We start from the raw sequence: 26,123 nt of genomic DNA, 5'->3' as shown, positions 1-26,123 counted from the left end.
ACTCTCTGGCAAAGTGCATAACAGAAAAGTGGCTTTGAACTCATCGTCCATTGCCAACTTTTGATTAATGACCTGGCTGACAATACCATTAAACTCATTTAGATGGGCTGTCATAGATGCCCCTTCCTTCATCTGAAGACCTATGAGTTTCTTCAACCAATACACTTTGCTTGAGGCACTTTGCTGGGCATACAAGTCCTGCAATCTCTGCCACATTCCCCAAGCTGTCTTCTCTTCACGAATGCTGAAAAGTAATGAGTCTGACACAGACAACATGATAGTAGATCTTGCCAGCTCATCCATATCTTCCCACTCTTCAGCTACCAACAGCACTATTATGGATCTTCTTAGATCCTACACTATTGACCGACCCTCTAATTGGAATCAGCATTTGCCTCTACTTCAATTTTCTTACAACAATATCCTCCCATTCGGCTACTGGTCAAGCTTCCTTTGAAATTATCTATGTCAAGAAACTTCCCATTCCTATCTCTACCATAATTAGTGATGTTGTTCCAGCTACTGCTGCTGACACTGTAGCTCATGACCATACCACTATTTTAGCTGAAGTCACTGAATCTATTAAACGAGCACAATTAAAATACACAGCTCAAGCCAATAAGAAACAACAACCAATGAAATTCAAAGAAAAAGATCTAGCTTGGCTTCGCATAGAGAAAAGACGCTTAAAGAATATTACCAAGCATCCTAAGATCAAGTTGGCTCCTAGATTTTATGGACCGTTCACAATTATCCAACAAATCGATGAAAATGCATTCTGCTTGGGTATTCCCACTCGCTGGAAGATACATAACTCATTCCACATTAGTTTATTGAGACCCTTTAAAGGCCCCACTCCTGTTAACCCTGTTATTGATTATCCACCTCTTCTCAAGGATGACTTTGAAGTTCTAGTATTATAGACCATAACCAAACAACCACCCGTACTGGCACTATGTATCATCGTTACTTGGTGAAGTATAAGAACCATTCTATTGAGGAATCATAGTGGATTCCTGAAACATCGCTTACCCCACACTATCGACACTTCATTCTGGCATACCACTCACGTTCACATTGGTTCTTTTATGGACATCGATTCGCCGAGACTGAGGGAGTGTCATAGTTCCTCCACATGTTTTGATACCGATTCGCCGACTGAGACAACACATTCATTTAGTGCTGATTCACCGACTGAGGCAGCACGTTCATTTAGTGCCGATTCGTCGACTAAGGTAGCACATTGATTTAGTGCCGACTGAGACAACACATTCATTTAGTGCTGATTCACCGACTGAGGCAGCACGTTCATTTAGTGCCGATTCGCCGCTAAGGTAGTACATTGATTTAGTGCCGATTCGCCGACTGAGGCAGCACGTTAGCATGAGGTTGGCCACCCTTGCTTTTGTTTATTTCACACAACTGAGGACAATTTCTTTTTAACCCCGTAGTATGTTATGGAAATGAGAATTGTGGAATTATTTGATATTTTATGTAATATTTATGGTATGCTCATTTGTCACATAGTCGTGACTAGCTACGCGTGAGAGCATGGAGCAATGGTCGCATCGTGTTGGGCAGATAAGCGAGATTTAATGTGTCTTGTATTTTGGGTGAGAGCAAATCAGTGCACGGAGTAGCGTGGGTGTGATGGATTTTGGCCGGTGCACGGCCGTCGTATTTTGATGTGCGATGATGGTCACCCGCCCATAGTTTCATTTAATTAAATTGCAACAATTTTAATGTAAATAGCCAAGCTTGGGGACCAAGTTACTTTTTGATATTAATGGCCCAAAGTGGAATGTATCAAGCTATATTTGTGAGCACTTGCTTTTTGCTAATACATAAATACATGCATGAGGAAGCGTGCTCACTCATGCATGGGGGGAGATGGAACCCACTCTTTTTGTCGTGCATAGTTGCTATATTTATCTCCTCCTTATTTCTTTGCAAAACTTGAAGCTATGGTTATGGAGGTTTATTGACAACACACATAGTCTACTTGAGTTAATGTAAAGTCATACCGACCATGCAAATCATACAATTTGTGAGCTAAACCCAACTTTAGAGTTACATGCATACACATTATGTAAAGCAAACTAATAAAGAATGCATACACATACCATTAATAAAATTCCATGGATAATTTAACTACCACCTTCCAACCCAAATTTTGCAAACCATGGTTTTCTAAACCTTGGATGAATTAACCCTTTGCCCCTTAAATAAAATTAATGTGTACACACACACAGTTGTCCATGGGAAGTCTTGCAATTTTGGCCTTACTATTTTAAATTAAATAATGACACTTATCTTGATAACTTTCTCTTTTCTTTTCTAAATACATTTATCATTTTTCCTTTTTGACCTTCATTAAATGCAGGTGTGCAGGCTCATGTGCACATAGGGAGGAAGGGGGGAGGGGGGTTCTCGTGAATTTATGCACATGAAACTTGCTAATTTTATCTAAAAATAATTTTTTAAACACATTTATTTATGGAGCCTTGCACGTTTCGAACACTATTTTTCACACTCAATTAAACTTACTACTTAGAGGTATCTTATAGATCGTAGGTTTCCCTCTTCCATTAGCTTCCTCTTTCCCTACCTTTTGTGAGAGAGAACCATCGTAAAGGACCATCTCTTGTTGCCTTCATCTAGGCATAGAGAGCTCTCCCTTCGCCCCTTTGGCAAAGGAGTATTCCGGTGTGAGAACAGAGTGAGGATGCTACGGATGAGAGCCAATGCACCCATATGGAAGTTGCACTTTGAACAATGCCACTAACTTTATCAGAGTAAGAGAGCATACAAGGACCCGCCAAATTTTATACAAGCCCAATAGGAGTGGATAACAATGTAAAAGAGGAACTGCATGTGCCAACAAAGAAGGCTGATGGTGTAGAAGAGGCCACCCATGCCCATGTGAACAATGAAATTCAAGGGCGTGTAAGGCAAAGAGGTGCTCATGCAAGAAGAGGATTTGTACGAGGAGCTAAAAACACAATTTGACAAAGAGAAGAATCCAAGGTGCAAGACAAGGCGAGCATCCTTTTGTTCTATTATTCAACAAAATACCCACATATAGCTTTTGTTGTTCAACAAAAAACCTACATGCACATAAAGACACGTAGGTGAGAGCCCACAAGTTGAAAACATGTGATCATCCCAATGCATGCATAAACATGACCATAATATTTAGACATCTAAGTAACTATCTGAGCTGTTAGAGGATAATAAACCAACCACTCTCAATTAAGGGTGATTATCGTCATATCAATGTATAAAATCATAACCATATAATTTTAAACGAAGGCTTCCAAGGCTTACGAAGGATCCCTCATCTATTACATATTAACCATGGTCAGCTTTGGGACGAGAGAAAACAAAAATCGGAGCAATCGGCTGGCTAATAACAAGGAGTCCTCTCAAAAAAATTCAAACGCTTCATTGCTGGGGCCGCTAGTCTCATCTGATTATATTTAGATTGAACAAGGCTTCCCCACCAAATTGTCTTGTCTTCTTATTAGATTATTACGCTCAAAATAAAAATGCATCTACCTACCTTTCTTCTCCCCCCCCTTTGCTGCCACAGCAATGGTTTCTATACGTCTTTGACGATGCTGCTGCTTCTAATAGGGCAGAACAAAGCCCATTTTGATGTACACACAAACCTTTCGTTACAATTAGCTAGATCTAAATCCAATTATATAGACAAGATCAACCATCAAAAAGATTATCATATGAGGCATGAGACACTCTCCAAAACATTGCCACAGCAAGACTTCACATGAAAGATCAAAATATATAATTTTTAATCTCCAAAATCTTCATATTAGATTCCATAAATCATTTATTCCTTCATTTTCAATAGATCAGACACCCAAGAGTTCTAGGGAAAATGGAACGCTATTAGATTTAGAGACCATCGATCTCTGTAAGGGTTTGAGGATTTAGAAATTTCTTTATCAAAGATAAAACAGCTTTCTTAGGGACCTTTTCTACTCGTGGATATTTTGAAAGATGATGAATGTTGGAAGTGATGGAAAACATAGCATGTTAATGTTTTGATGGAAAAAACAAAACCCCTGTATGAGGACAGCTTTCCTTTAAAGAGCAGCTCTTCTAGCTTGGAGTCCTTGTCTGATTTATTTACCCAAGTTTAGTTTGAGGTCATGTCTAAACTTCCAAGCCAGTTTTGACAAAGGATAAGATATATCAACCTCTTCCATCCTTCACCTACCATGCCCATCGAGAAAAAGCATCATCTCCAGAAAACCAACCAACCTTGCCCCTTGAAGTAAAGCTATATGCAGTCAACTCTCTCTCAAGCACAGATGCTCTGCCCAACTTCTCGGTCACAACTTTCAGCAAACTTACAAGAACAACAAATGTCAACTTTTTGTAGTGTCCCAAGATCTTAGTGAGATTTCTACAAATATATAGTGTCTTGGTCATCATTTTGAATTGAAAGAGTGAAAGAACACTACATGCTACTTTTTCACGAATGGCCGAGGATGACCAGCAAGAAAATATAATCCATCACATCATTTATTCAAACACATCGGAACAAGTCAAACATTACACTTAACAAGCCTTTTTTTTTGGAAGTCCACTTGTTCAAGTGATTATCATATACCCATTTTCCTTGTGTTCAACAGCCTGTGACAAGCACATTGTTCACCATGCAAAAACAGTTTGTGGTGACAAACTGCAAGTTGAGTCAGGGAGCAAGGTCTACAGGGGATTACTCAGCAAAAGAAACAAAATCACAAAGGAACAACCTTCCGATTCAATGAGGCACCAAAATCCACAACGGGGTACTTCGCCAGCATTGATGTATTCAACCTCTCACCCCATTCATATGTGGGTTTTTTTTAAAGCAAGAAAACAAATTCGCTTCACCTATCTAGCCAAAGGTTGAAAATCGTTTGTTCCTGAGATATACACTTCGTGTGCTAATCATTCCAACGCTGCTGTTTTGCTCGTAATATCCCGGCATCGACATGAACGAAATGTAATGCTATATGGCAGCTATGAACAAGAGATGAAGCAATCAAATGTCCATAGACAACGTTTCGGCATGACGAGTGCCCATCCATGCCATAAGTTGCATGACGAGTGTCCATTCATGCCATAAGTTGAAGTAAAGGTTACAGTATTCACTTGCTTTTCTTGCTTTCTTTCAAACTGTCCGCACTTGTGCCAGACTGGTCAGACGGTTCAATGCTGCCAAAATCCGCTCCTTGTTGGCCTTCAGAACTTCCTTGTTCATTTTCTTCTTTCTTTGGCTCCCCGCCAAAACCAAATTCATTTACTCGGCTTTTGTCAACAGGATAAATCCATCGCTGATATAAATATATCAAGAAAATCACATCTGACAGACATTCAAAGACATGAGATGTTAGATGGAACTTTTGACCTCTCTCTCTCTCTCTCTCTCTCTCTCTCTCTCTCTCTCTCTCTCTCCATGTTATTGTTTGCTACTTTCATCCTAAGCAATCTCTGTACCATGGTTGCACCCGGTTCGCGCACCGCCCCCCAAGTTCGATATGGTCGGTTCAGTACAGTACAGTTCGGTACATGCACTGGCGGTTCGACCTGGATCTCAGCCGGTCGTCTTTTTCTCTGCCCGTTTTTTTGACCGTTTTTTTTTGTTTTGTTCACCATTTTTTTTTGCCATTTTTGACTGTTTGGAGAGCCGTTTGTTTGGGTGCATTGCTTAGCTTTAGCTTGCTTGCCTTGAGGCTTGGCCCTTCGGTTGCCATTGGCCAACTTGCCTTTGCTTGAGCCATGAGCCTCTCCCTCTTATCTATATAATAGGCCCTCCCCCAACCCCATCCTAACAAGTGCTCATTGCTCAACCCTCCCCTCTCCCTTGAGTCCCCTCTAGGCTCTCTCCCTCTTCCTCAAGGCTCAAGGCTCAAGGCTCAAGGCTCAAGGCTCTCCCTCTTCCTCGACTTTCAAGGCTCTCCCTCTCGAGTCTTCCTCAAGTTTCCCCCTCTTCCTCAAGCCTCTCCCTCCCTCTCCCTCTCTCTCCCTCTTCCTCAAGCCTCCACCGTATTTTTAAGTATTTTTTAATGGACCGTACCTCCACCGTATTTTTATTTTCAAAATTTAGCGGTGCGTTCCAAGACCGTATTTGAACATACCGTACCGAATCGAACTTTTCGTACTTGACAACCATGCTCTATACTCCCAAGAGTGAGCATGGTAAGCAGCCAGCGTTTTGCTAAGGGACAGATGTCACCATTTGGCTGCCTAAGTAGTCTTTCATGCCAAGGTATGGGAGGCCACGGAGCTTCATGTCGCCCATACTGAGGCCAGGACTCGCATCACCTACAGGAGGCCACAACTCGTGTCACCTGTAGTGTGGCCAGGACGTGGAGCTCACTGTCACAGATCCCAGTTTAGGCCCACCCGTGACTGCCTGCTATGATGTGTCAAGTTCACAGGCAGGGGATGCCCACCCGTGAACCGTGCAAATGCCTTGTCTTCTAACTAAGTTTGTGGCATGTGAACAGGTGGAAGCATTTGCAAAGGTTTTATACCCTTAGTAGTTCACACTCACTTTAAATATCAGGCCACTCGCTGACCAGTGCCCAGGGCCCAGTTCTCTTGTCCAACCAGCCTGGTGGGCACCCTCACTCCCTTTCTCATTTAATGGCTTCGGCAGTGCCCACCCTATACTTAAGGGGGCACTGCCACATAGCAGGATGGGATTGGACCCCTTCCACCTCTCCACCAACTTTCCCTCACGACAGCTCTCTCTCTCATGCTATCTCACTCTTGGCAGCTGGCACATCATTCCCAACCTCTCCTTCTGCAAGTCGACTCTCTCTCACAGGTGTTCCCCTTGGCTGCTGTGCTGTAGACACCTACTGTACCTGACGGTGTATCTGCTGTGCTATAGTCACCTACTGTACCTGCTGTACCTGACCGTGTACCTGTAGTAGCCGCCTACTATACCTGCTGTACCAAACTGTGTACCTGCTGTAAATGCTGAAACTTTGTACAATTTAAAATACTCCAATAATATATACTCACTATTGAGGGGGACGCCCAAGTTGCTACTACAAAAGGATCTACTCAAGGAAAAAAACAAAAAAACTGTATTAAAAGTGCGTTTTTTTCTCTCAAAACTTCCGCGGCTGAGAGGTTTCAAGCTATTTTAAAAACGTTTCGCTTTGAAACGTTTCTTTGGTTTCGAAACGACGAAACACGTTTTTTTGTGACTGTGATCAACTTTCAAGGCCTCCTAGTCTAGTTGAGCACCTAAGCTAGAGGATTCTTAGAGCTCCCACAAAAAAAAATTAGGGTTACAATGGATGGATTCATTGAAAAAACTAGGTCATCCCCCCACCCCCTTTAGAGACCAAAGATGTTTAAGCTTGTACTTGCTCAAGCTCGGTCGTCTCTGAAAGGCCTTGATGAGGCTACACATAAGGGGGGCGGGATCAGCATAACACCACTAAACCTCTGTTACATGCTTCGTTGGTCCTCACCACATAGCTATGATGACCACTAACACATGATCCCCTAACAACGTGATAAAAAGTTTGCTAGCATGTGGATATTGCCACACACGGACTTGGTTTTTTGCTAGAGACCTTCAAGTCCAAAAAAGAATTCCTTCCTTGCAAACCCCAATAGGATCTGATCTCCTCGTAGAACGCTCTTGGTACAAGACTCGAAACCTACAAACAAACCAAACAAACATGACCGGGGTGCAGACCTGACTCACCTCCCAACCTTGACAGCCGTGGGCAAGCCCACAAGTCTTGGCTGTCCCCACCGAGCCACGAGCTGATCTAACTAGTTGGACGTACCGACCAATCTCTACCTCGTGACGTCCCATACCGCCACGAAGCTACCCTTGCGGACCTCGAGACTGCTACCGGCCTCGGCTGCATGAAGCAAGTGCACGTCTGCACTAGATCCAGGCTCCTGACCATAGAGCTCTCACAAAGACACGCGAGACTCTATATGACTAATGACTAACCTTGGCCACCCTTTTATAGGCTCTTGGTCGGTCATCGGGCGTCCACACTTGGGTGCCCGCCCATCCATACTTGGGTGCCCGCTCGTTAGTCTATCCCTAACTCAGATCGTCAATCAGCCTGCCTAGCTCCAAGCTTCCCCAAACCTCGAAGTTAGTCTTGTGTGCGTGTAGCACACGGTAGATACACACTGTGCACATGAAATACTCCCCTTCCTCTAAGAGCTCACTCCTGAGCTCACTAAAAAGCCAGGGTGATCTCTCTGAAGAGTAGTCAATGTCTCCCATGTAGCGTTCTCCCCAAGACGATCCTTCCACTTGATCTTGTATTCCGTGATAAGCATATTACGTAATCTTCTTTCACGAAATCCAATAATCTTTTCAGGTTCGTGTGGAACAAATGTCATGTCCTCGACATCTATGATTTCTTGAGAAGTAACTAACTGGTATGTTCCACCCAGTACTTCCTTAAGTCTACTGACATGAAATATAGGATGAACTTTCACATGAGAAGGCAAATCCAATTCATATGCAACTGAATCAATCCGTCGTATAATACGAAATGGTCCACAGTATCTAGGGGATAATTTCAGAGATCGACCTGTCCGTAAAGTCTCGGAATCTTTCGGAACTCGCAAATACACCATCGTGCCTTCAAAGAACTCTCTGAGTGAATGATGTCTATTAGAATAAAATTTGTCTCGGTCTTGAGCACTTATAATAGATTCCTTCGCAACTTGTAACATTTCTTGCATATCTTGCAAAAAATTACCTGCTGCATCATGCTGAAGCCCTGAGAATCCCACTATAACAGGTGATCTAGGTTGAAAACCATACATAAGCATGAAAGAACTAAAACCTGTACTCGTATGCTTAGTACTGTTATATGCAAATTCCAACATAGGAAGATAACCCTCTCATGAACTCTGCCTTTTGGATACATATGCTCAAAGCATATCCTCCAAAATCTGATTCACTCTTTCAGTCTGGCCATTAGATTGAGGATGATCTGAGGAACTCAAATTCAAAGTTGTTCCAACTTCTCAAAAACAAGTTTCCAAAAATCACTCGTAAAAGAGTCCCTATCACTGACTATGTCTTGCGGTAACCCGTACAGTCTAAACAATTGCTCGATAAACTGCCTTACTAATTACGTAGCTGTAATGGTCTTCCGGGTTGGTAAAAATCTAGCCATTTTTGTCAAGCGATCTACCACAACCCAAATAGAATCGTGGCCTTGATGTGTTCTTGGCAATCCAGTAATAAAATCCATGAAAATACTTTCCCATTTATTACCTGGGATTTGCAAAGGATGCAACAACCCAGCCTGTCTAAAGCGTTCAGCTTTATTTGCTCGACAAACTTGACACTTGAGAACATAATCTTCTACATACCCTTTCATCTTTGGTCAATAAAAAGTATGTTTCACTAACGATAATGTCCTGTGTATCCCAAGGTATCCAACAGAAGGGACGTCATGACACTCCTTAAGAATCTTGGACCTAATGTCCGGAATCTGTGATACACAAATTTTGTCATTACAAAATAGTAAACCATTCCGAATCATCCACTGGCCTCCTGCAGCCTGAATGATAGGCTGCTCAGTCATCGAGTCTTGGTCAATCAATGAGCTCCCGTCCTGGATCTTCTGCCAAAATGAACCAAAATAATTATTAGTCCTGCAAAGCCCTCTCAATGACTAAAATAAGTCAGTAGAAATCTCGGTGAACGCACCTCTCTGATTCGACTAAGCGCATCTGCAACACTATTCATGCACCCTTTTCTATAACGAATCTCAAAATCAAAATCTTGCATGGATTCAGCCCATCGAGCTTTCCTTCCTCTCAAATTATCCGAATCACACACATACTTGATTGACTGATGATCAGTTAATACCACAAACTTGGAGCCATATAAATAATGTCTCCAAACCTTGAGAGCGTGAATCACAGCATAAAGCTCCTTCTCAAGGGTTGGCCAACGAGATTGAGTGTCGTCTAGCTTTTTACTGTCAAAAGCAACAGGTCTACCATCTTGAAATAGAGCAACCCCAATGGCATAGTCACTGGCATCAGTTTCAAGAACATAAGGCCGACTAGGATCCGGTAATGCTAAGATAGGTGCTTCCTTGACTTTATCTTTCAAAAGTCTAAAGGCCATATCCAGATCGTTATTCCAAGTGATAGACTGATTTGACTTACGCCCACGACCTTTCAACAAGTTGGTCATCGCTAGTGTGAGCTGAGAGTACTCCCGCACAGATTTTCGAAGAAAAACAACAAAACCGAGAAAAGAACGAAGTTGTTTCACTGTTCGCGGTATAGGCCAGACCAGAACCTTCTGAACACGGTCATAGTCAATACTCAATCCATCTCTAGTGATCTTGAGTCCCAAGTAAATGATATCTGTCATGAAAAACTCACATTTACTTAATTTAGCATATAGTCGATTCTATCTTAAATAGTTAAGACAAGCGTGAGGTGTCTAACGTAATCCTCAAGAGTACGACTATATATCAAAATATCATCCAAGAACACAACCACAAATTTTTCTAAATGTTCACGAAAAAGATCGTTCATCATTTGCTGGAAAGTGGCTAGAGCATTGGTTAACCCAAAAGGTAATACGAGAAACTCGTAATGGCCATACCTAGTCCGAAAGGCGGTTCTTTCGACATGCCTTTCATGAATACGTATCTAGTGATAGCTTTCATTAGACAATTTTTTTTCAATTTTTGAAATGTCCCAAATTTTATCAATAGAGTGATTAATTAGACAATTTTTACCTTAATTTTGAGAACCCCCAAATTATGAGTATTGGAGAGGCTTCAATTTCCCACTTTTGACTAAAATTTAAAGAAACCCAAATTTTGGTGAGTGTGGAAGCTTCAATTTGGTAAAGATAGCTGATTTTCAAAAAAGTCCGCTTCAATTTAGATTAATTTCTTTGATTTTAAGAAATTCCCAAATGTTACATGTGCAGAAGCTCTAATTTGATGGATTTTACCCAAATTTCAGAAAAGCCCTAAATTTTGATAAAATGCAAGAACTTAAATTTGACAATTTCTCACCAAATTTCTGATTTCTGCATTGACAATGGCTTGATGTCATGGAAAAGATACAACACGGGGTTGCGTTGCTAATGTGGCAGCGTCAGACGATGCATGACCGTTCAAAGCTCTGGTCAAGACTCAATACTCATGCGTGCAGTACCACGTACAGCAGCTTTGGCCTTTCCATTAACGCACAGTGGAGAACAGCAAGCATAAGTTCATTCATAGCATTCATAGCCTAGATCTACATTGGATCTATGACAATCATTGTAATTACTCATTCATTCAGTAATATATAGTAGGAGTAGGTTAGGTAAACAGTCTCTCTCTTCTCCTTCTCTCTACTCTCTGTCATGAGCATGTGATTAGCGTTAATCTTTATTGCTTTGCGTTAATCATCATTAAGCACGCTTCCGCAAAGTAGTCATATTACATTGGTATCAGAGCATCTAGGTCTGTCCTAAGTGAGAGTTGTGTATGCTGAATTAGGGTTTCTAAAAATAGGGTTTGCATGCAAAATTAGGATTTGCGTTTTTGCAGTAAATCAATGTTTTTGCATCAGTTTTTTGCCCAATTTCGGCATAGCATAGTGCTAGAAAGTCTAGATTTCAGCCTAGTATGATTCTAGGGAGTCTAGCATGCATGTAGAAGCCTAGAATTAGGATTTTTGGGCTGATTTCTGCATAAAAAACAGCAAGCAACTCTTCATGGATTCCTATCAATACGAAAACCTTAGCAAAGTGAGCATGGAGTATCTTCAGTCTGAGCTGGAGTATTGCAAGACTGAAATTTCTTGTTTGCAAGAAGCGGAAAAGAAGTACGGAATCGAATTCAAAGATTCTCACAGTTTTCAAAATGCATTTTCTTGATTTTCTTGCATTACTTGATGCTCTTGGAAATCTTCTTGATTTTCTTGAATTTGTAAAAATTTTACATGAATTAGAGTCTATTTTCATCAAATCTTCCAACAAACTCTAGTTTTCTACTATAATTTGCAAGATTCTTGAGTTCTTTGCATTCTTAAAAAATTCTTGGTGGTTGTGTAATTTTTTGTATAAGAGATTTATCAAGAAAGATGCTGATTATCAAAGATATTAGAGACAGATTGCAAATATTATAAAATCTTGGTACAATTTAAAGAAAGTGTGTAGAATCTTGATGTAGTTTCAAGAAAGAGAAACAGTTGACAGAATGCCAACAGGAGATTCAAGGAAGAAAGGCAGCAAGTACCGCGGTGAGTCCACCCATGGAGGAAGCTCAAATAGAGGAAGCAAGTGTGGTGAAGTACAAGGACCAAAGACAAAGGGATACCATAGAGACACAAGACACAGTGTTGGATCCACAGGTCGAGGTCAACCAAGAACCACAATTGTCTAGTTATGCAGAGCCACCAAGCCTTAACTAACTGAACTGATCTGCCCGAACTCGTAAGTTCCATAGTCAAATCAAGGAACAGATTGCACTTGGATCATAGAGACCAACGCTTTTTTTCTCATCGAGAGGCACAACCGTTGATTCTTTTTCCATAGAACAATTCTTGTCCGGGATTTACTTCATCTATCGAACTAAACAAAAATTGAGTCTCGATTTACGGATCCATCAGTCCTGCCTAACCCCATCCAGTCCCATGGGTTAGCCAACCGCCCAACCACTGTAGTGATGGGATCCAATTAAGAATTTGGTTAGGTTTTATCCCGGGTACCAGGCCCCCTAGCCGGATGTTCATGCAAACATAAAACTAGTCACACCGCTTACACACCCAATATGAAATTGCCTTTTTCTCAACATCAGCTATCTTTAAAACAATCCTTTAATGAAACCATTGTGTACAGTCTCCGAGCCAATCTTTGAGGTCATCACAATCTCCAAAGTTCCAGCAATTCTCTCTAAATCCATTGAGGAGGAGGATGAGTTAAGTGTTTCAGTAGTTCCAGAAAAGGTAGATCTCTCCAAATCCTATTCGGAGGAGGATAAGGTGCCAGCAGAGCATCCTAAGTTAGAGGGTCCAGTTCCAGCACCTGCAGTTTCCAAGAAGGCAATGGCAAAGACATCCAAGAAGCAAGCAGATTCGGTAGCCGTGCTACCTAAGTCAAATTCGAAGATTGTGTGGGTGCCTCCACAACAACAAAGTTCCCGTATTTTCGAGGACCCATACGGGAGTAGAGCAAAGGCGCATCATGTGCCCCAGTGCTCCAAGTTCAGCAAGAGGGAATGTCACGTGCACACGTTAATCCGATGCCAGGTAGACATGACTATTCCTTACAGTTGCCTTAAGGGCAAAGTTAGAGGTCGTATATGGGCAGTTTGGGGCCAATTTGGTGGCCCTATAGGTGCCCAGAGGTGCCCACCAGGACATGTACCAATGGTTGGGACATATTATGGGCACAATATGAACACATTTTATGACATTTTTTATGACTTTTTATGGCCTGAAAAGTGAAAACCGACCTGATTACGACTTGCTATCACTTTCCTATATAAAGGCAAGTCATGGATCATTCATAATCATTTAGAGACAGGGATTGCAGAGCCAAGACCAAGGACATGCAGTCTAACAGTTTGGATCAGCCAAGTACATCTCCAAATCAGCGTTTTCCATTAACGCACAGTGGAGAATAGTAAGCATAAGTTCATTCATAGCATTCATAGTCTAGATCTACATTGGATCTATGACAATTATTGTAATTACTCATTCATTCAGTAATATATAGTAGGAGTAGGTTAGGTAAAGAGTCTCTCTTCTCCTTCTCTCTACTCTATGGCATGAGCATGTGATTAGCGTTAATCTTTATTGCCTTGCATTAATCATCATTTAAGCACGCTTCCACAAAGTAGTCATGTTACATGTCTTGTACATATAATCCCAAGCCCTGTGTGGCTGCAGTTCCTTTCTATATCAAATCTACACTTTTTGCTTCCCTCTTCTGGTGGCCTCAAGGTTGGAGGTACAGTCGACAGAAGCTTCTGTGTTTTTTGCTACAGAAGGATTTTTCGGGTGTTGTCCAGCCTCTTAGGGCTGCGTTTTGGTGGGAGAAAGGGCCCTATATCAACGTTTTCTGATTTGGACAGTTTTATTTTATGAGGTCTTATTGATTGGATCAATGATGACAGCTTCAGATTTGGCTCCCGTACCACTCTCTTGTTATTTCCTAGATGAGGAAGATGAGTTGGATGGTGGTAACTTTCAGTCATGGAAGTTGCACGTTACTTCTATTCTCAGGGAGTATGGTTTGATGAAGTTTCTCTCGTATAAGAATCGGTGCTAGCCGGACCTTGCCTCTGCGAAGGATGTGTGTCGGTGGAGCAAGACTGACGGACAGATCTATGGCTTTCACCTCCTGAATTGTCAGGATTCAGTTCTTCGACACTTCATCTATGCTCTTGATGATGCTTCTACTTTCTATGTGTGGCAGTTGCTTTGTGACCTGTATGGTGATGCCAGTGATCGGTAGATGGTTTCTACTTCTGGGTGCTATGCAACCAGTGATCTTGTGGATACTTCTTTTGGAGATGCCTGCAAGGAAGGATAGTGGGCTAGTTTTGCTCACTGCATCTGAGGAGTTTGTTTCTCCTGTTGCCTTGCCTTCAGTTTACGTGCATACTTCTTCTTGCCAAGATGATATATCTGGTAATGTTTTTGAGGCAGATAGTGGGCTATCTTTGCTCACAGCTTCTGAGGGGAATTTGTCTCCTATTTCTTCGCCTCTGACTCTTTCTTTGTCGGCCAGTGACCAAGATGTGTTGCTAGTCCCTTTGCCTTCTATGGAGGAGCCTGCTTCTACGCTATGTGATGCTATTGAGGAGGCTACTACTACTTCAGTTACCACTACTGTGAATGTTCCTCTTTCCCTTAATCTGTGTGAGGATTTTGGATTGTGGTCAGGTGTGTCCGTGACCGTGCCTAGGACACAGTGGTACTTCCAGGGCTTGAAGGATTGGGATTTGGATTTGGTTGGGTCTGTGGAGTCCCGACATCAATTTTCAAAGGGGGCAGTTGAGTTCTTACATCTGGCGATGCCGACCTTCGAGGAGGGTGATATTGTACAGCATTTGGCTACTCTTGGTACAGAGTTGGGACATATGGACTCTGTTTCTTTTGAGGGTATTATCTTCTTGGAGCTACAGGCTTCTAGGGATTTCTGTGGCATTGTGTTTACATTTGGATTTGGCACCGATATTTTGAGCAACATGACGCAGCCTACATGGTTGTTTTCTTCTAGAGAAGCAGTGTACCTGGCACCTTGTTCTGTTGCTTTTGTAGCTGAGTTGTTGTGGAGATTGCTTGTGGAGCTTTCCTGGTACCTGTTGTTGCTGCATTCTTTAGTCTTTGACAGAGGACGACTTCTTCGGCTTCTCGGAGTTTGTTCAGCATCTGGTATTGAGAGGAGGTGTTAGCACATTTATCCCCAATTTCTACCCATTTCTAGTGTCCTTTTGGTCCCTTTTGCATGGCCCTTGATTGTGGGTTGGCCACCATTATTTTATATATTTTTCTGGGATTTTTCCCAACCTGTATGGTTTTTTCCTAGTCGGCCAGCTTATGTAGTTCCAGTCGGCCAGCTCTCCCCACTTATAAATAGGTGGGCTGGCCTCTCACTTTTGTATCGTGTCTTGTACATATTTTGCTCCCTCACTTATGAGACTGTCTGTCTCTTGCTTGGGACTGTTTTGCTTCAGTATATTCAGCATAGTTGCTCCATATCTCTCTCTCTCTTGCACTCTCTATTCAGCACACTCTAGTGCCCTTTTGCTTCCGCTCTGTGCACTCTTTCATGAAGGTGGGAGACTAGTCGCCTATGAAACGATCTTCATCTACAAATGGATTCGTCACCGATAATATCTACAGTATTTGTCACATTTGTATTCACTCCATGTATGGAGGAGTTTGGCTTATAAGCCCTTGAAATTTGTACTCATTAAATACTCCAAGAAATACATATTGTATTGAGGGGGGGGTCAGCCCTTTCTGCCCCAGTGGTGGTGTCAAATTGAACATTGTCATTTTCAGATTTGTAGATGCTTTTGTTGTTCATTAGTTATCAAGGTTAAGTAATCTAAATTTGTGTATTTATCTTCCGATTGTGGGTTGTCTCCAGTGAGGAGTAGTTCCAAACACCCAAGCTGGAGCACAGATGATGGATGGCATGTCGCTGCTTCAGGGCGGGAAGACATCAAATTGGCGTTGGCAGCACAACTGAGGTAGGTGCTGATGACGAGGGTGCACAAAAGACAATTGAAGGTGGTGAAGGCAATCGGGCAGCAGCTGGCCGGTTGTGAGAGCGGCAGCAACGATGGTCAGCAGGAGGCAGCAATGATGGTCAGGTCACAAGGGCATTGATGCTGGTGGAGCTGCGTAGGTGTGAGCTGGTGAAGCTGATGGACAGCCTCCGGCTCCAATAGCTAGGCGAATGGTGGGCGGCTGCAGCAGGGATCTCTTGATGGGCCTAACCAGGCATTGATACCATGAAGGTAGTCATGGTGCCAGGAGAGGTGGCTGCTTGAGAGAGAGAGAGAGAGAGAGAGAGAGAGAGGGAGGAAGACAATGAACTGAACTGTAACGAGAGAGAGAGAGAGAGAGAGAGAGAGAGAGAGATTAAATGACTAAATGATTGCTTTGATTGATGTTGTAAAGCTTACACCAACTTCCAAGTACATGCCTTTTGCAGGTTTAGAACCTTATTTTTTGACCCTTACATATCACACTCACATTTAAGAACATGACACATGGCATACACTTATCCAGTTATAAGTGGTATTCACACCTCAGCAGGTCTTCACACTTATACATGAATAATGTCTTACATAGGATAGACACACATATACTTAGCCCTTTTGGGGGCAGTTCACACACCAACACAAGTGGGTACATAGGTGGATACATATACACGGGTACACAAGTGAAGGATACACACGAGGCTCCAACTACCGAACAGTGTGTGTGTGTGGTCTTAATTAATTGAGTAAGGTTAAGATTCTCTCCATTCCACACAAATCTCTCTCTCTCTCTCTCTCTCTCTCTCTCTCTCTCTCTCGTTGTGGCTACTAGAACTATCCCCATAACTGAGAATGCTGCTTCACTAAATGTCATACTGCTTGGCATGCAGAACACTGTTCAAGGCGCCCTGTGGAACTCCACCGAAAAGTACAAGAGGGATGGTGGCTTTGCTGGGGAGTGACCACAGCTTGGAGACATTCAAGCTACCAAGGCCACCAAGGAGAGCACAAAGACCCTACAAACCAAGAAAGGGCACCTTGCAGTGGTATTCTAGCCAACCAGTTGAAGTGGACACCTTGCTTCACTAAAGGGTACCCTCTAGCTACCACAAGTATTAAGGCATGGAAATGGGAACCCTAATGGAGAAAAAAACCTTTATTCTACACAAGTATGCCTGAGAAACTCTTAAGAGACATAGACAAGAAACAAATTGAGTAGTGCCATACCATCACGGAAAACAGATAAGCGATGAAGCATTGGCATCTTGATAACGAACGCGAACAGGTCATCTATGATTGTGTTCAAAAACTTGTAGGTCATTTGCCTCCATGGTAGATGGGCAACTGACTTCAGCTTATAGTTGATGAACAGCTGTGGACACATCATGATAAAGCCTGCAATAACAAATGCCAAAGGCATGAGTTCGAACCCTGACACCAATATAACCTTTTAAAAAAATCAACATAACTCAAAAAAGGCATCACAAGATGAAAGTGTAAACAACCCACCAAAAGTGTACACGCAACTTGTACACGAGGACAATATCCACGAGTACCAGCTCTTGTGGCGTTCATACATAAGAGAGTAAATGGAGAAACATATCACCAAGAAAAACAACAAGTAAGACAAATACTTCATTGCCAAATCATCATATTCCTTAGTTTTGTTGCCTGCATAAGATTCACGATCCCTGAACCTGAGGATAGGGAACACCCAGCTTCGATCGACCTGCAACAATATACCAACAGTACCACTTAACCAAATTTGAGGCTAACGTGGAAAAGGGGGTGAGAAATGGGCCAAGAGAGAGAAACACACTTCAATATGCATTGCTTTCCCGATCTTCCAAAATTCAATGCAGCAGCCAACTCCGGCACTTGCAAGAATCATCCATGATGTCTGATTGTCCAACAAATACAGGAAAACGACCAACTGACAAATGAAGCTGACAACCACCGTCTTTGCCGACAAACCCTCCATGGACTTGTTCTTGTTCCAAAACTGAATGTCTGCATGAAACACGATACACGTTGAGTTAGAGCATGCCAAGCACACCCATGTAAGAACGTGGTTCAATACCCCTCCCCAAAAAAAACACACACACACATACAATGTAGGGAAGTTAAGACAAGCAAAGATTACCATTCTTGAAAGCTAGAAAGTCGAATATTGTGTGCAGCAATGACACACACATTGTGATAACCAGCAGGTATGGGTTGCCCTCCAAGAACACCCTCTGTTCAACAACATGCAAAAAACCAGTTGAGTGCAGAGACAAACACTCAAGATAACATTACGCCAAACAAGCTAAAACAGCACCTTCAGTTCATCGGCTTCTCCCTCCAGCATACTTCCATAGCTGCGGTGGATTTGGAAAGACTGATCTATTTGCAGAAAAAGCTGCCACTTTGTTAAGCCAATGGGACTCAAATCAAGGTTCAACTCTAGCTCTGTCACACTCTCATTGACGGCCACAAGCTTGTCCCTCAGAAGCCAAAATTCGTTGAAGAATATTGTTGGAAAGTAATTGCCTGTCTTTTGATCAATGATCAAGTCTGTTTCCTAAGTCAAGGTTTTTCAATCCTGATGATGCATCATTACTCGTTAAAACCACAGCAAAGCTGCATGAGAAACCCATTCACAAATGAAAAAAGGTAAACAAGTCTCTAACGACTTCCTGACACAAGATTGAATGCTGCATGCTCATGGCATAGCAAGACAAGCAAGGATACTGTCTGCAATATGAGGAGGAAGTCCATTCTTGGAATATCTGAGCACCAAAATAAAGAATAGCTGATTGAAAATTGAAGAAAACCAAGATCGTACAGCCATACAAATAGCATCCTACTCAGGCTTTATGCATATGGCCAATAACACACCTAGTAAAATCTTCAACCAAATTGATAGTAATATTTGACTTCCAAAAGGGCACATATTCAGGTGAAGCTTCCTCCTCCTCCTGTTCCGTTCCACTTGTTGCCTTTTTTTAAAAAAATGGACTTTTAGCATGCCAGACAACACAAGATTCTAACAATACAATTTTCACAAGACACAGCCATTGCAATTGAGTTCAACCGTTGTATAACCTTGAAATATGCTTTTAGGGTAGTGCTCTTTACAGACATAACACCGACTAGTGGTAAGAATAAATCTTGACTGCCCATCACTCACGGGCAGGGGATCTCCACACGTCTGATGGGCAGAAGAGGTGTGTAATGACCTTAAGTCTAAAGATATGAAGTTACCGGTATATCTGAAAGTCCTTGCTCTCCATTCACACCACCCAAAAGGCTTTTCCTTTTGTCGACCTTGGGTTTCGGGAGATGAACTAGGACCGCTGCATGCAGAAACCCAACAGGATGAGCAACCCCGTGCTCTGTTAAAACATCATTTCCCAACAAAAGAGTACTGCAGGATCACTTACGATGAGTTCTGCTGAAAGACCATGAATCGTATTCTGGATCGTTTGGATCAGGAGTGTACCCAGAGCGAGCAAAGAAAGCATGAGCATAAACACTCGCATTGCGGTTAACAATCTGCAAAAAAGAGTAAATTAAAGCACTAAACCATTGAATTAAACACAATCATACAAACAAAAATTACTGAAAGACAACTACCTCTGAAGGGTCATATACAATGTGATGATGACGAACACTCTCCGGTCCCCATATGGCATATGGTATATTTGTTTCATGCCACACCAGAGCCTTCTCATTTCCGAATTCTGTAAACCTCTCTTTCTCTGAGATGTAAAGCCACATATCCTGCAAAATTTCATAGACCAGCACGTTGTTGCAGACACATGGACTTACTACCACAACTTGGCACTCTATGCTCAATTTTCATGATTACCCTGATGAGATACATCCATTCTAATAAATGATCACATGTTACAAATTTCTTTCATCATTTTTCCCCTTTTTTTTCCCGCTAACTCTACATTGCATATTGACCTCTGCCTGAGATAAAAGACAAGGACACTTCTACATGGCTATACCAGCTATTCTCTGCTGCTACAAATACGCAGCCCTGAATGAGGGTGGAGGATCAATAACAGGATGTCTTGGCCTTCTACCGTCTTTTTGTCAACACCAGTGAGGTAAAGGTCATAAACTTAATGAAAAAGTGGGTTGCTGCAGGCTTGAAAGTATAGTATGTGTTAGCTTGATATACTACAAAGCATCCTGCTGTGGATTCTAATCCTTACCCTACATCCTAATGTACAAATGACAAATGCCACTCCCTTGAGCACAAGGATACATAAAACTTACCCTTTTGTACAAAAGGGCCAAATGAGTCACAGGGGTTGTGGGAACCGATACCTTCTCCATGATGCACCATATCTCGAGCCTCCCTAATCACAGCGATAATCTTGTCTCTTCTGGGCAGTCTCTGGTGTAAGGAGCAAAAGCCAGCTAGGAAAGGCTTTCCATTCATAAGGTCAAGCCTACCTCTCTCCATTAGACAGATATTCGGCATAGCAATTTCGGTACACCCTCACTTTTACTCTTTAATGGAAAGTTAACTTCATAAATTCCCAATTTCAACCATTAATTCGGAAGCCTGTAATAGTTTCTGGAAAAGAGCGAAAATTCCATGGCCGTTTTTTCTTTTCTCATCTAAATCGCAAGCTCGTACTCCATATCCATGTGTGCAGTGCATCTTTTTATTTGAAGTGTTCCAATGAATACATGTGTTCCAATGAATACATGCCCCAAAAAAAAAAAAAACGCAATCTTGGATTTCCACATATGTTTATTCAGATTTTCAAAATTTGGAAGAGGGGTACCAGTCTTTCGCCCTTCGGGATGAGGTTGTTGATGAGAAGAGCTGGGTTAGAGGGCTTCTTGGGGGCGAACATCTGAGTGGCGATGTACCAGAAGATGGCCATTCGCATGATCCCGAAAAGTACCTGCCCAAACCCTTGCTGCTGAGGCTGCTGCCGCCCATTCCCGCCTCTCCCCACCACAGCCCCCGCAGTCGCCGCCGCCGCCACTGCACCGCCCCCACCAGACGGTGAAGCCATCTCCCCGCTTCTAGATCAGCAGCGAGCAAATAAACTCAAACCCGTCAAAATCAGACACCAATTCCGCCCAATCGCACCCTTAATCTCCTCCTAGATACCAAGATTAACGATCCAATTTCGTCCCCTTTAGCCCTTTGCGTATCGCCCGACACAGTGCTTTTGAGCTTAAAAGCTCGCAAGCTAAAGAGAGGCCGTGAAATAGATCTACCGTCTATTTTTATGAGTCGGCCCAAAAACCTAACTCTCAAAAAATAAATAATAATTATATTAATGAGGTATACTCTTGAGCATGTAAAGTTCGTTTTAAATTCCATGCCATCACTTTCCATTGTGTTTAAGGCTCGTCACAGACCGTCGAGTTGGCAACCTTTATGTTGATAGGACTCAAGCTTTGGCGTACACACACAAGCAACTAATGGGTGGCAATCGTCTTACAGGAGAAGGACCATTGATAGCGTTCATCTACAAGATGCTCGCATCTAGCACATGCTTCCTAAGCTTTTCTAAGGAGAAGTGGCTTTCCATAGTTGCCCAGATAATGGACTAACTCACGTCCGAGACTGTGTGTAAAGAATGGGAGCTTGTTGTTACAGTTTGGACACAAGCATGCTAGGTGTCATGGTGGCCTCTATGTAACCACCCTAGGGGTTTTACAACATATGAGCTAGCCTCTATTTTAGGCTCATGATGGCAAACACCATGCAATGTGTGAAATTTAGGAGATCAATCACATACCAGTGTTATACACATATGTTTACTTGGCTCGAATAATTAATCAATTTAGAACAAATACATAATTTATATTGACTTATAAACAATAGTTATTAAAATGGGCTCCCATGTTATTTTTAGAGAGCGAGAGATGAGTTTCTAATTACAATGTAACTGTGTCGTCACTTTTCATACCTCATGTTTCTTGTCCATGTAGGATAAGTTATGTGCTTAATTTTTAATCATTGTGTTTGTGTTTTGTGAAATTAATCACTTTTGCTTCTTGTGTTTCTTTATCTAAGAAGGGAGTCCTCTATGTGTTTCTTTACTTACGAAAGAGTCCACTCTGTCATGAAATGAATTATGTAATGTCTAGACGCACTTAGGTAAGTTGATAAAGATCTTTGTGGTGCACCAATAAAGAAGATGCTTATCAAATAAAGTTAGCCCTTGCTATCAAATGCCAACTTTCCTTTTCACAACCTATAAGATGAGCAAGGTCAATTTGAAAAATTTCTATAATAGAGCAGGTGTAGTGGAACAAAGAGTCATGGATGATACTTTTTTGATATTTTAAAACCTAAACTTTCATGGTATTGACTATACGAATATCAGTTTTGCCACTGCATAGAACAATGGTAAGGTAGGCCCAACATATACCTTAACCACAACCTTAAACATTTCCCTTGTAAATAAAGGTTCAGCTTTACATAATTAGACTCTTGGAATTTATGAAATAACTTTGAACCGTATGAAGAATGAGTAGCCTCCATACTTGATTATCTTATAAACTCTATGAATTTGTACAGATAAAGAATCTCCAACTTATCGTTTGACTAAAGGAAAAATTGTGCATGTACATTAAAAGAACTTTTAATTTTACATTCAATTTATCACCTATATTTTACCTACAAAAAGCTTAGCTCTGCTATATTCCTAATACTATGTTTGTGAAAAAAAAAGGATTTTTGTGCTTACAACACAAAAAATCCAAGTTTAGCACATAGGATGAAACGAGAGCTCAAAGTTAAAGATCTCTCTCTCTCTATGTGTGTGTGTGTGTGTGTGTGTGTGTGTGTGTAGTAAACTTTTAAGATTTAGAAACACGCACTAACCCATGAACCTATGCCACCATCACCTTCTGTTAACCCTATTTTGGATTACCTTAGCATCTCTCCATTACATACAAGAGATAGAACAATAAGTGTCATGAAACGGCACTCTAAACGTCATAATTATGAGAATAGTTGGCTATGCCACAAAACTATGTAATTATGAGAATAATTGGCTATGTCACAAAATTATGTAATTTGTAAGCATCTAGTTCATCTTTCATTAAGTTTTGGGTGCCCAAGTGTGAAGAAGGACAAATTGTATAAATAACATTATTCTCATAATGCAACCACAATCCCCCTTTTTTCTAATTGAGTCTAGTCTTATCTCTTTACTCTCTTACTTGTCTATGCGGTGTGTGAGGGCGAGAGTCAAGGGGAGAGGGAGATACATTACGGGTGCATGTTCCTTTCAGACTTGTCATGAGAATATATTTTAAGTCCTCTTTAAGAATATTATTTTCCCCTCTTGAGTAATTTGGGGACGCCTAGGTTACTCTTGCGTCATGCCGGCTAGGTTAATATCGTAGGGTGACACCACTATAAATATTAATACATGCGGTATATGACGTATGCTTGGGACCGTCTATGATTATTTCAGTTAGGTTTGTATGGCAGGGTGATTCCTGGGGTACTTATGCCTGGTAGTCATGAGTTGGTGATGGTTTGTGCCTGTTTAATATTTGTGGGATTAATTTAATTATTAATTGAGCTTATATTTTCAGGTGATGAAGATTACGAGGATTGATGAATAATGTCGAGGAGAATGTTTCTTATGCGCATCATATTTATTTTTTACAAGCGTAGCTTGTAACCTTAGTAGTTGATTTTTTCATTTTGACACATTAGGAAAAATACATTTATAATGTTGAATTTATTAAAGCCTAAAGGCTTTACCCTAGCCCCAATTTTTGGGACACTCTATTCTTGTTGTGGAAGAGTGTCGTGCTCTCTAAAAGCACACTTTGTATATTTTTGGGGGCTATGGCCTATTTTTGGTTGAAAGCTAATAAAAATACTCTTGTGTAGGGGGAAGGCCACGCACAAGGGGGGGGAAGATTGCACCCAGCATGTTTGTCTTGGAGCTAAGTATTATGTTTGCTATGTTTTTGTTCAATTTATTTGATTTTGTTGAAACCTGCAAAGCATGTGTTTTCATGGTTGAATTTATGTGTTGAATTTCTCAAGTGTTCCACAAGCTATCCTAGAGAACGATTCCGTTTTCAGTGGTATCAGAGCTTGGGCTAGGAGATTTGTGGAAAGGTGGGAAAGCTCTTCATCAACACAACTCTCAAGAAAGTTGCAGGCTTTTAATCGGTGGGCAAAAGAAGGGTTTGTGGTCTTTAACCAAAAATTCAAATTCTCAAACTAGCTCTACTTCTCAAACCCACTTACCTCTTCCCAAAACCATTCTTCTTCATCAAAAAGTGGTTTTGCTCAAAGCTTCATGAATTTCAAATCCAACCGTATAGATGGATTCCCCATAGCCAAAAACCTCACCTGCCCTGCTCAGAATTAGAAGAGGTTCAAGCTGCAAAATTCCTATAATTGACGGTCTGCATGCTGTGTGAGCTTTAGCCATGAAAAAAATAACTAAAATTAAGCAAAAATTGAGGCGCCAATTTGCAGCCTCACGGGCAAAAAACGTGAGAAGTAGATCTCAAAAATCAATTAAGCTAATCTCAACGTGAGAAGTAGATCTCAAAAATCAATTAAGCCCAAATCTTCAACTTAACCCAATTCTGCTTTTCCCAAGCCCAATGCATGTCACATCAACTTTTGGAGCTTTCACACTACCTATTTTCCTGTTTCAAGAAAAATTCCAAAGAATTGCAATTTTCATATTTTTGGGTGCAGAAAATTGACTTTTCAGGACTCAAAGAGGCTTAAAAAGGCCAAATAAATGCCAAAAAATTCCAAAATAATTTTTGAAAATTCTAAAAATTCTCAAAAATTATTACAAAGGTTTGACCAAGTTTTCAGAATTGTTTGAGTAGTGTTCAAGGTTCAAAAAATTATTTCTTCAGCATTTCGACTAGCCCAAGTCTCCTAAATCACTCGGAATTGCTCGGGACTTGTGCGAAACGAAGGGAATTCGACCCAACCATTGAACCAAAGTCTTTGTTCAGTTTAAACACAAATCAAATTGCGGGAGAATTGAGATAAGTACAATCATTTGCTTTATTTACATACATCAAATAATATCAATTTTACTTATTTACATTGTTTGCATGAGCACTATGGCAAATTTTTCTATTTTACCTTCAATTCAAGAGCAACTCCAATCTCTACAACAACAAATTGTAGAAGAGAGAGAGATGCGAATTGAATTGGAGCAACAGCTCACGAGTCGAAGGTGTAAGCATGACTCTTTGCCATCTTATGATGACGAAGACGACACCATCCAACGAGCTGTCAATGCTACACTTCAAGCACAAAATTCACGAAAAGATTCTAAAATCAGTCGTAAAGCTTTTTCATTTCAGAATTATGATGGCAAGAAAGATGCTCGAGTCCTTTTGGCATGGCTTAGTCAATTGGATGACTACTTTTCGGGGGAGAAATTTTTCGAGAAGGACAAGATCAAATGTGCGGCTAATCACATGGTGATAGCGCAGCTTTATGGTGGAGCGTCATCAAGCAAGGACGTGACAAACCGGATTCATGGAAAAGGTTTCAAAGACTAGTGAAAAAGCATTTCTTACCTTCACAATTTAAATCTAAAGTTAGGCATCAATGGGATACATTGCATCAACTTGAAAAAGAAAGCATGTCTCACTATGTGGAGAAGTTTTGGAATACATTACTATAGGTACAGGTTATGGAGAAAGTCAATGAGAAGGACCAAAAGAGGAAATTCATTTCGGGCCTTAAGTCTACAATTAGGGCCCGATGTGAATATGTTTAAACCTCATTCACTTTCTACACCTATATCTTTGGCAACAAATTCCGAACGTAAAAATGGTTTTCCTGGAGAGGCCAAGTCATTTGAGAGTAAACCTTTTTTTAAA

The 26,123-nt window shown here is 41.3% G+C and overlaps 1 protein-coding gene across 1 annotated transcript; it reads right to left on the bottom strand.

Annotated features, from left to right (window-relative positions):
* Positions 1-4,766: 4,766 nt before the first annotated feature.
* On the bottom strand, positions 4,767-21,502 carry LOC147638015 (uncharacterized). The gene is made up of 12 exons (XM_086797449.1): positions 21,053-21,502; positions 19,881-20,027; positions 19,688-19,799; positions 19,509-19,600; positions 19,143-19,243; positions 18,996-19,033; positions 18,583-18,818; positions 18,406-18,499; positions 18,082-18,272; positions 17,772-17,991; positions 17,490-17,657; positions 4,767-5,374 (listed from the first exon to the last, which is right to left on the bottom strand). The coding sequence occupies exons 1-12, from the start codon at positions 21,287-21,289 to the stop codon at positions 5,160-5,162; spliced, it is 1,851 nt and encodes a 616-aa protein (XP_086653575.1). The 5' UTR covers positions 21,290-21,502; the 3' UTR covers positions 4,767-5,159.
* Between the last annotated feature and the right edge of the window lie 4,621 nt (positions 21,503-26,123).

This window comes from Cibotium barometz, chromosome 5 (assembly GCF_041138505.1).
Source record: "Cibotium barometz isolate CiBa-2024 chromosome 5, ASM4113850v1, whole genome shotgun sequence".
Lineage (NCBI taxonomy): Eukaryota > Viridiplantae > Streptophyta > Polypodiopsida > Cyatheales > Cibotiaceae > Cibotium > Cibotium barometz.
Note: the sequence above shows the minus strand (reverse complement) of the source record. Positions and strands in the feature narration are given on the sequence as shown.

What these genes read in the sequence shown, in the direction of transcription:
- LOC147638015 (XM_086797449.1), bottom strand. Translation starts at nt 21,289, where the DNA reads ATGGCTTCACCGTCTGGTGGGGGCGGTGCAGTGGCGGCGGCGGCGACT. An exon ending in GTCTTTCAGCAGAACTCATC is followed by an intron (nt 19,601 to 19,687) that starts GTAAGTGATCCT and finishes TTCTGCATGCAG; the next exon opens with CGGTCCTAGTTCATCTCCCG. An exon ending in CTTATCTGTTTTCCGTGATG is followed by an intron (nt 5,375 to 17,489) that starts GTATGGCACTAC and finishes AATGTCTGTCAG; the next exon opens with ATGTGATTTTCTTGATATAT.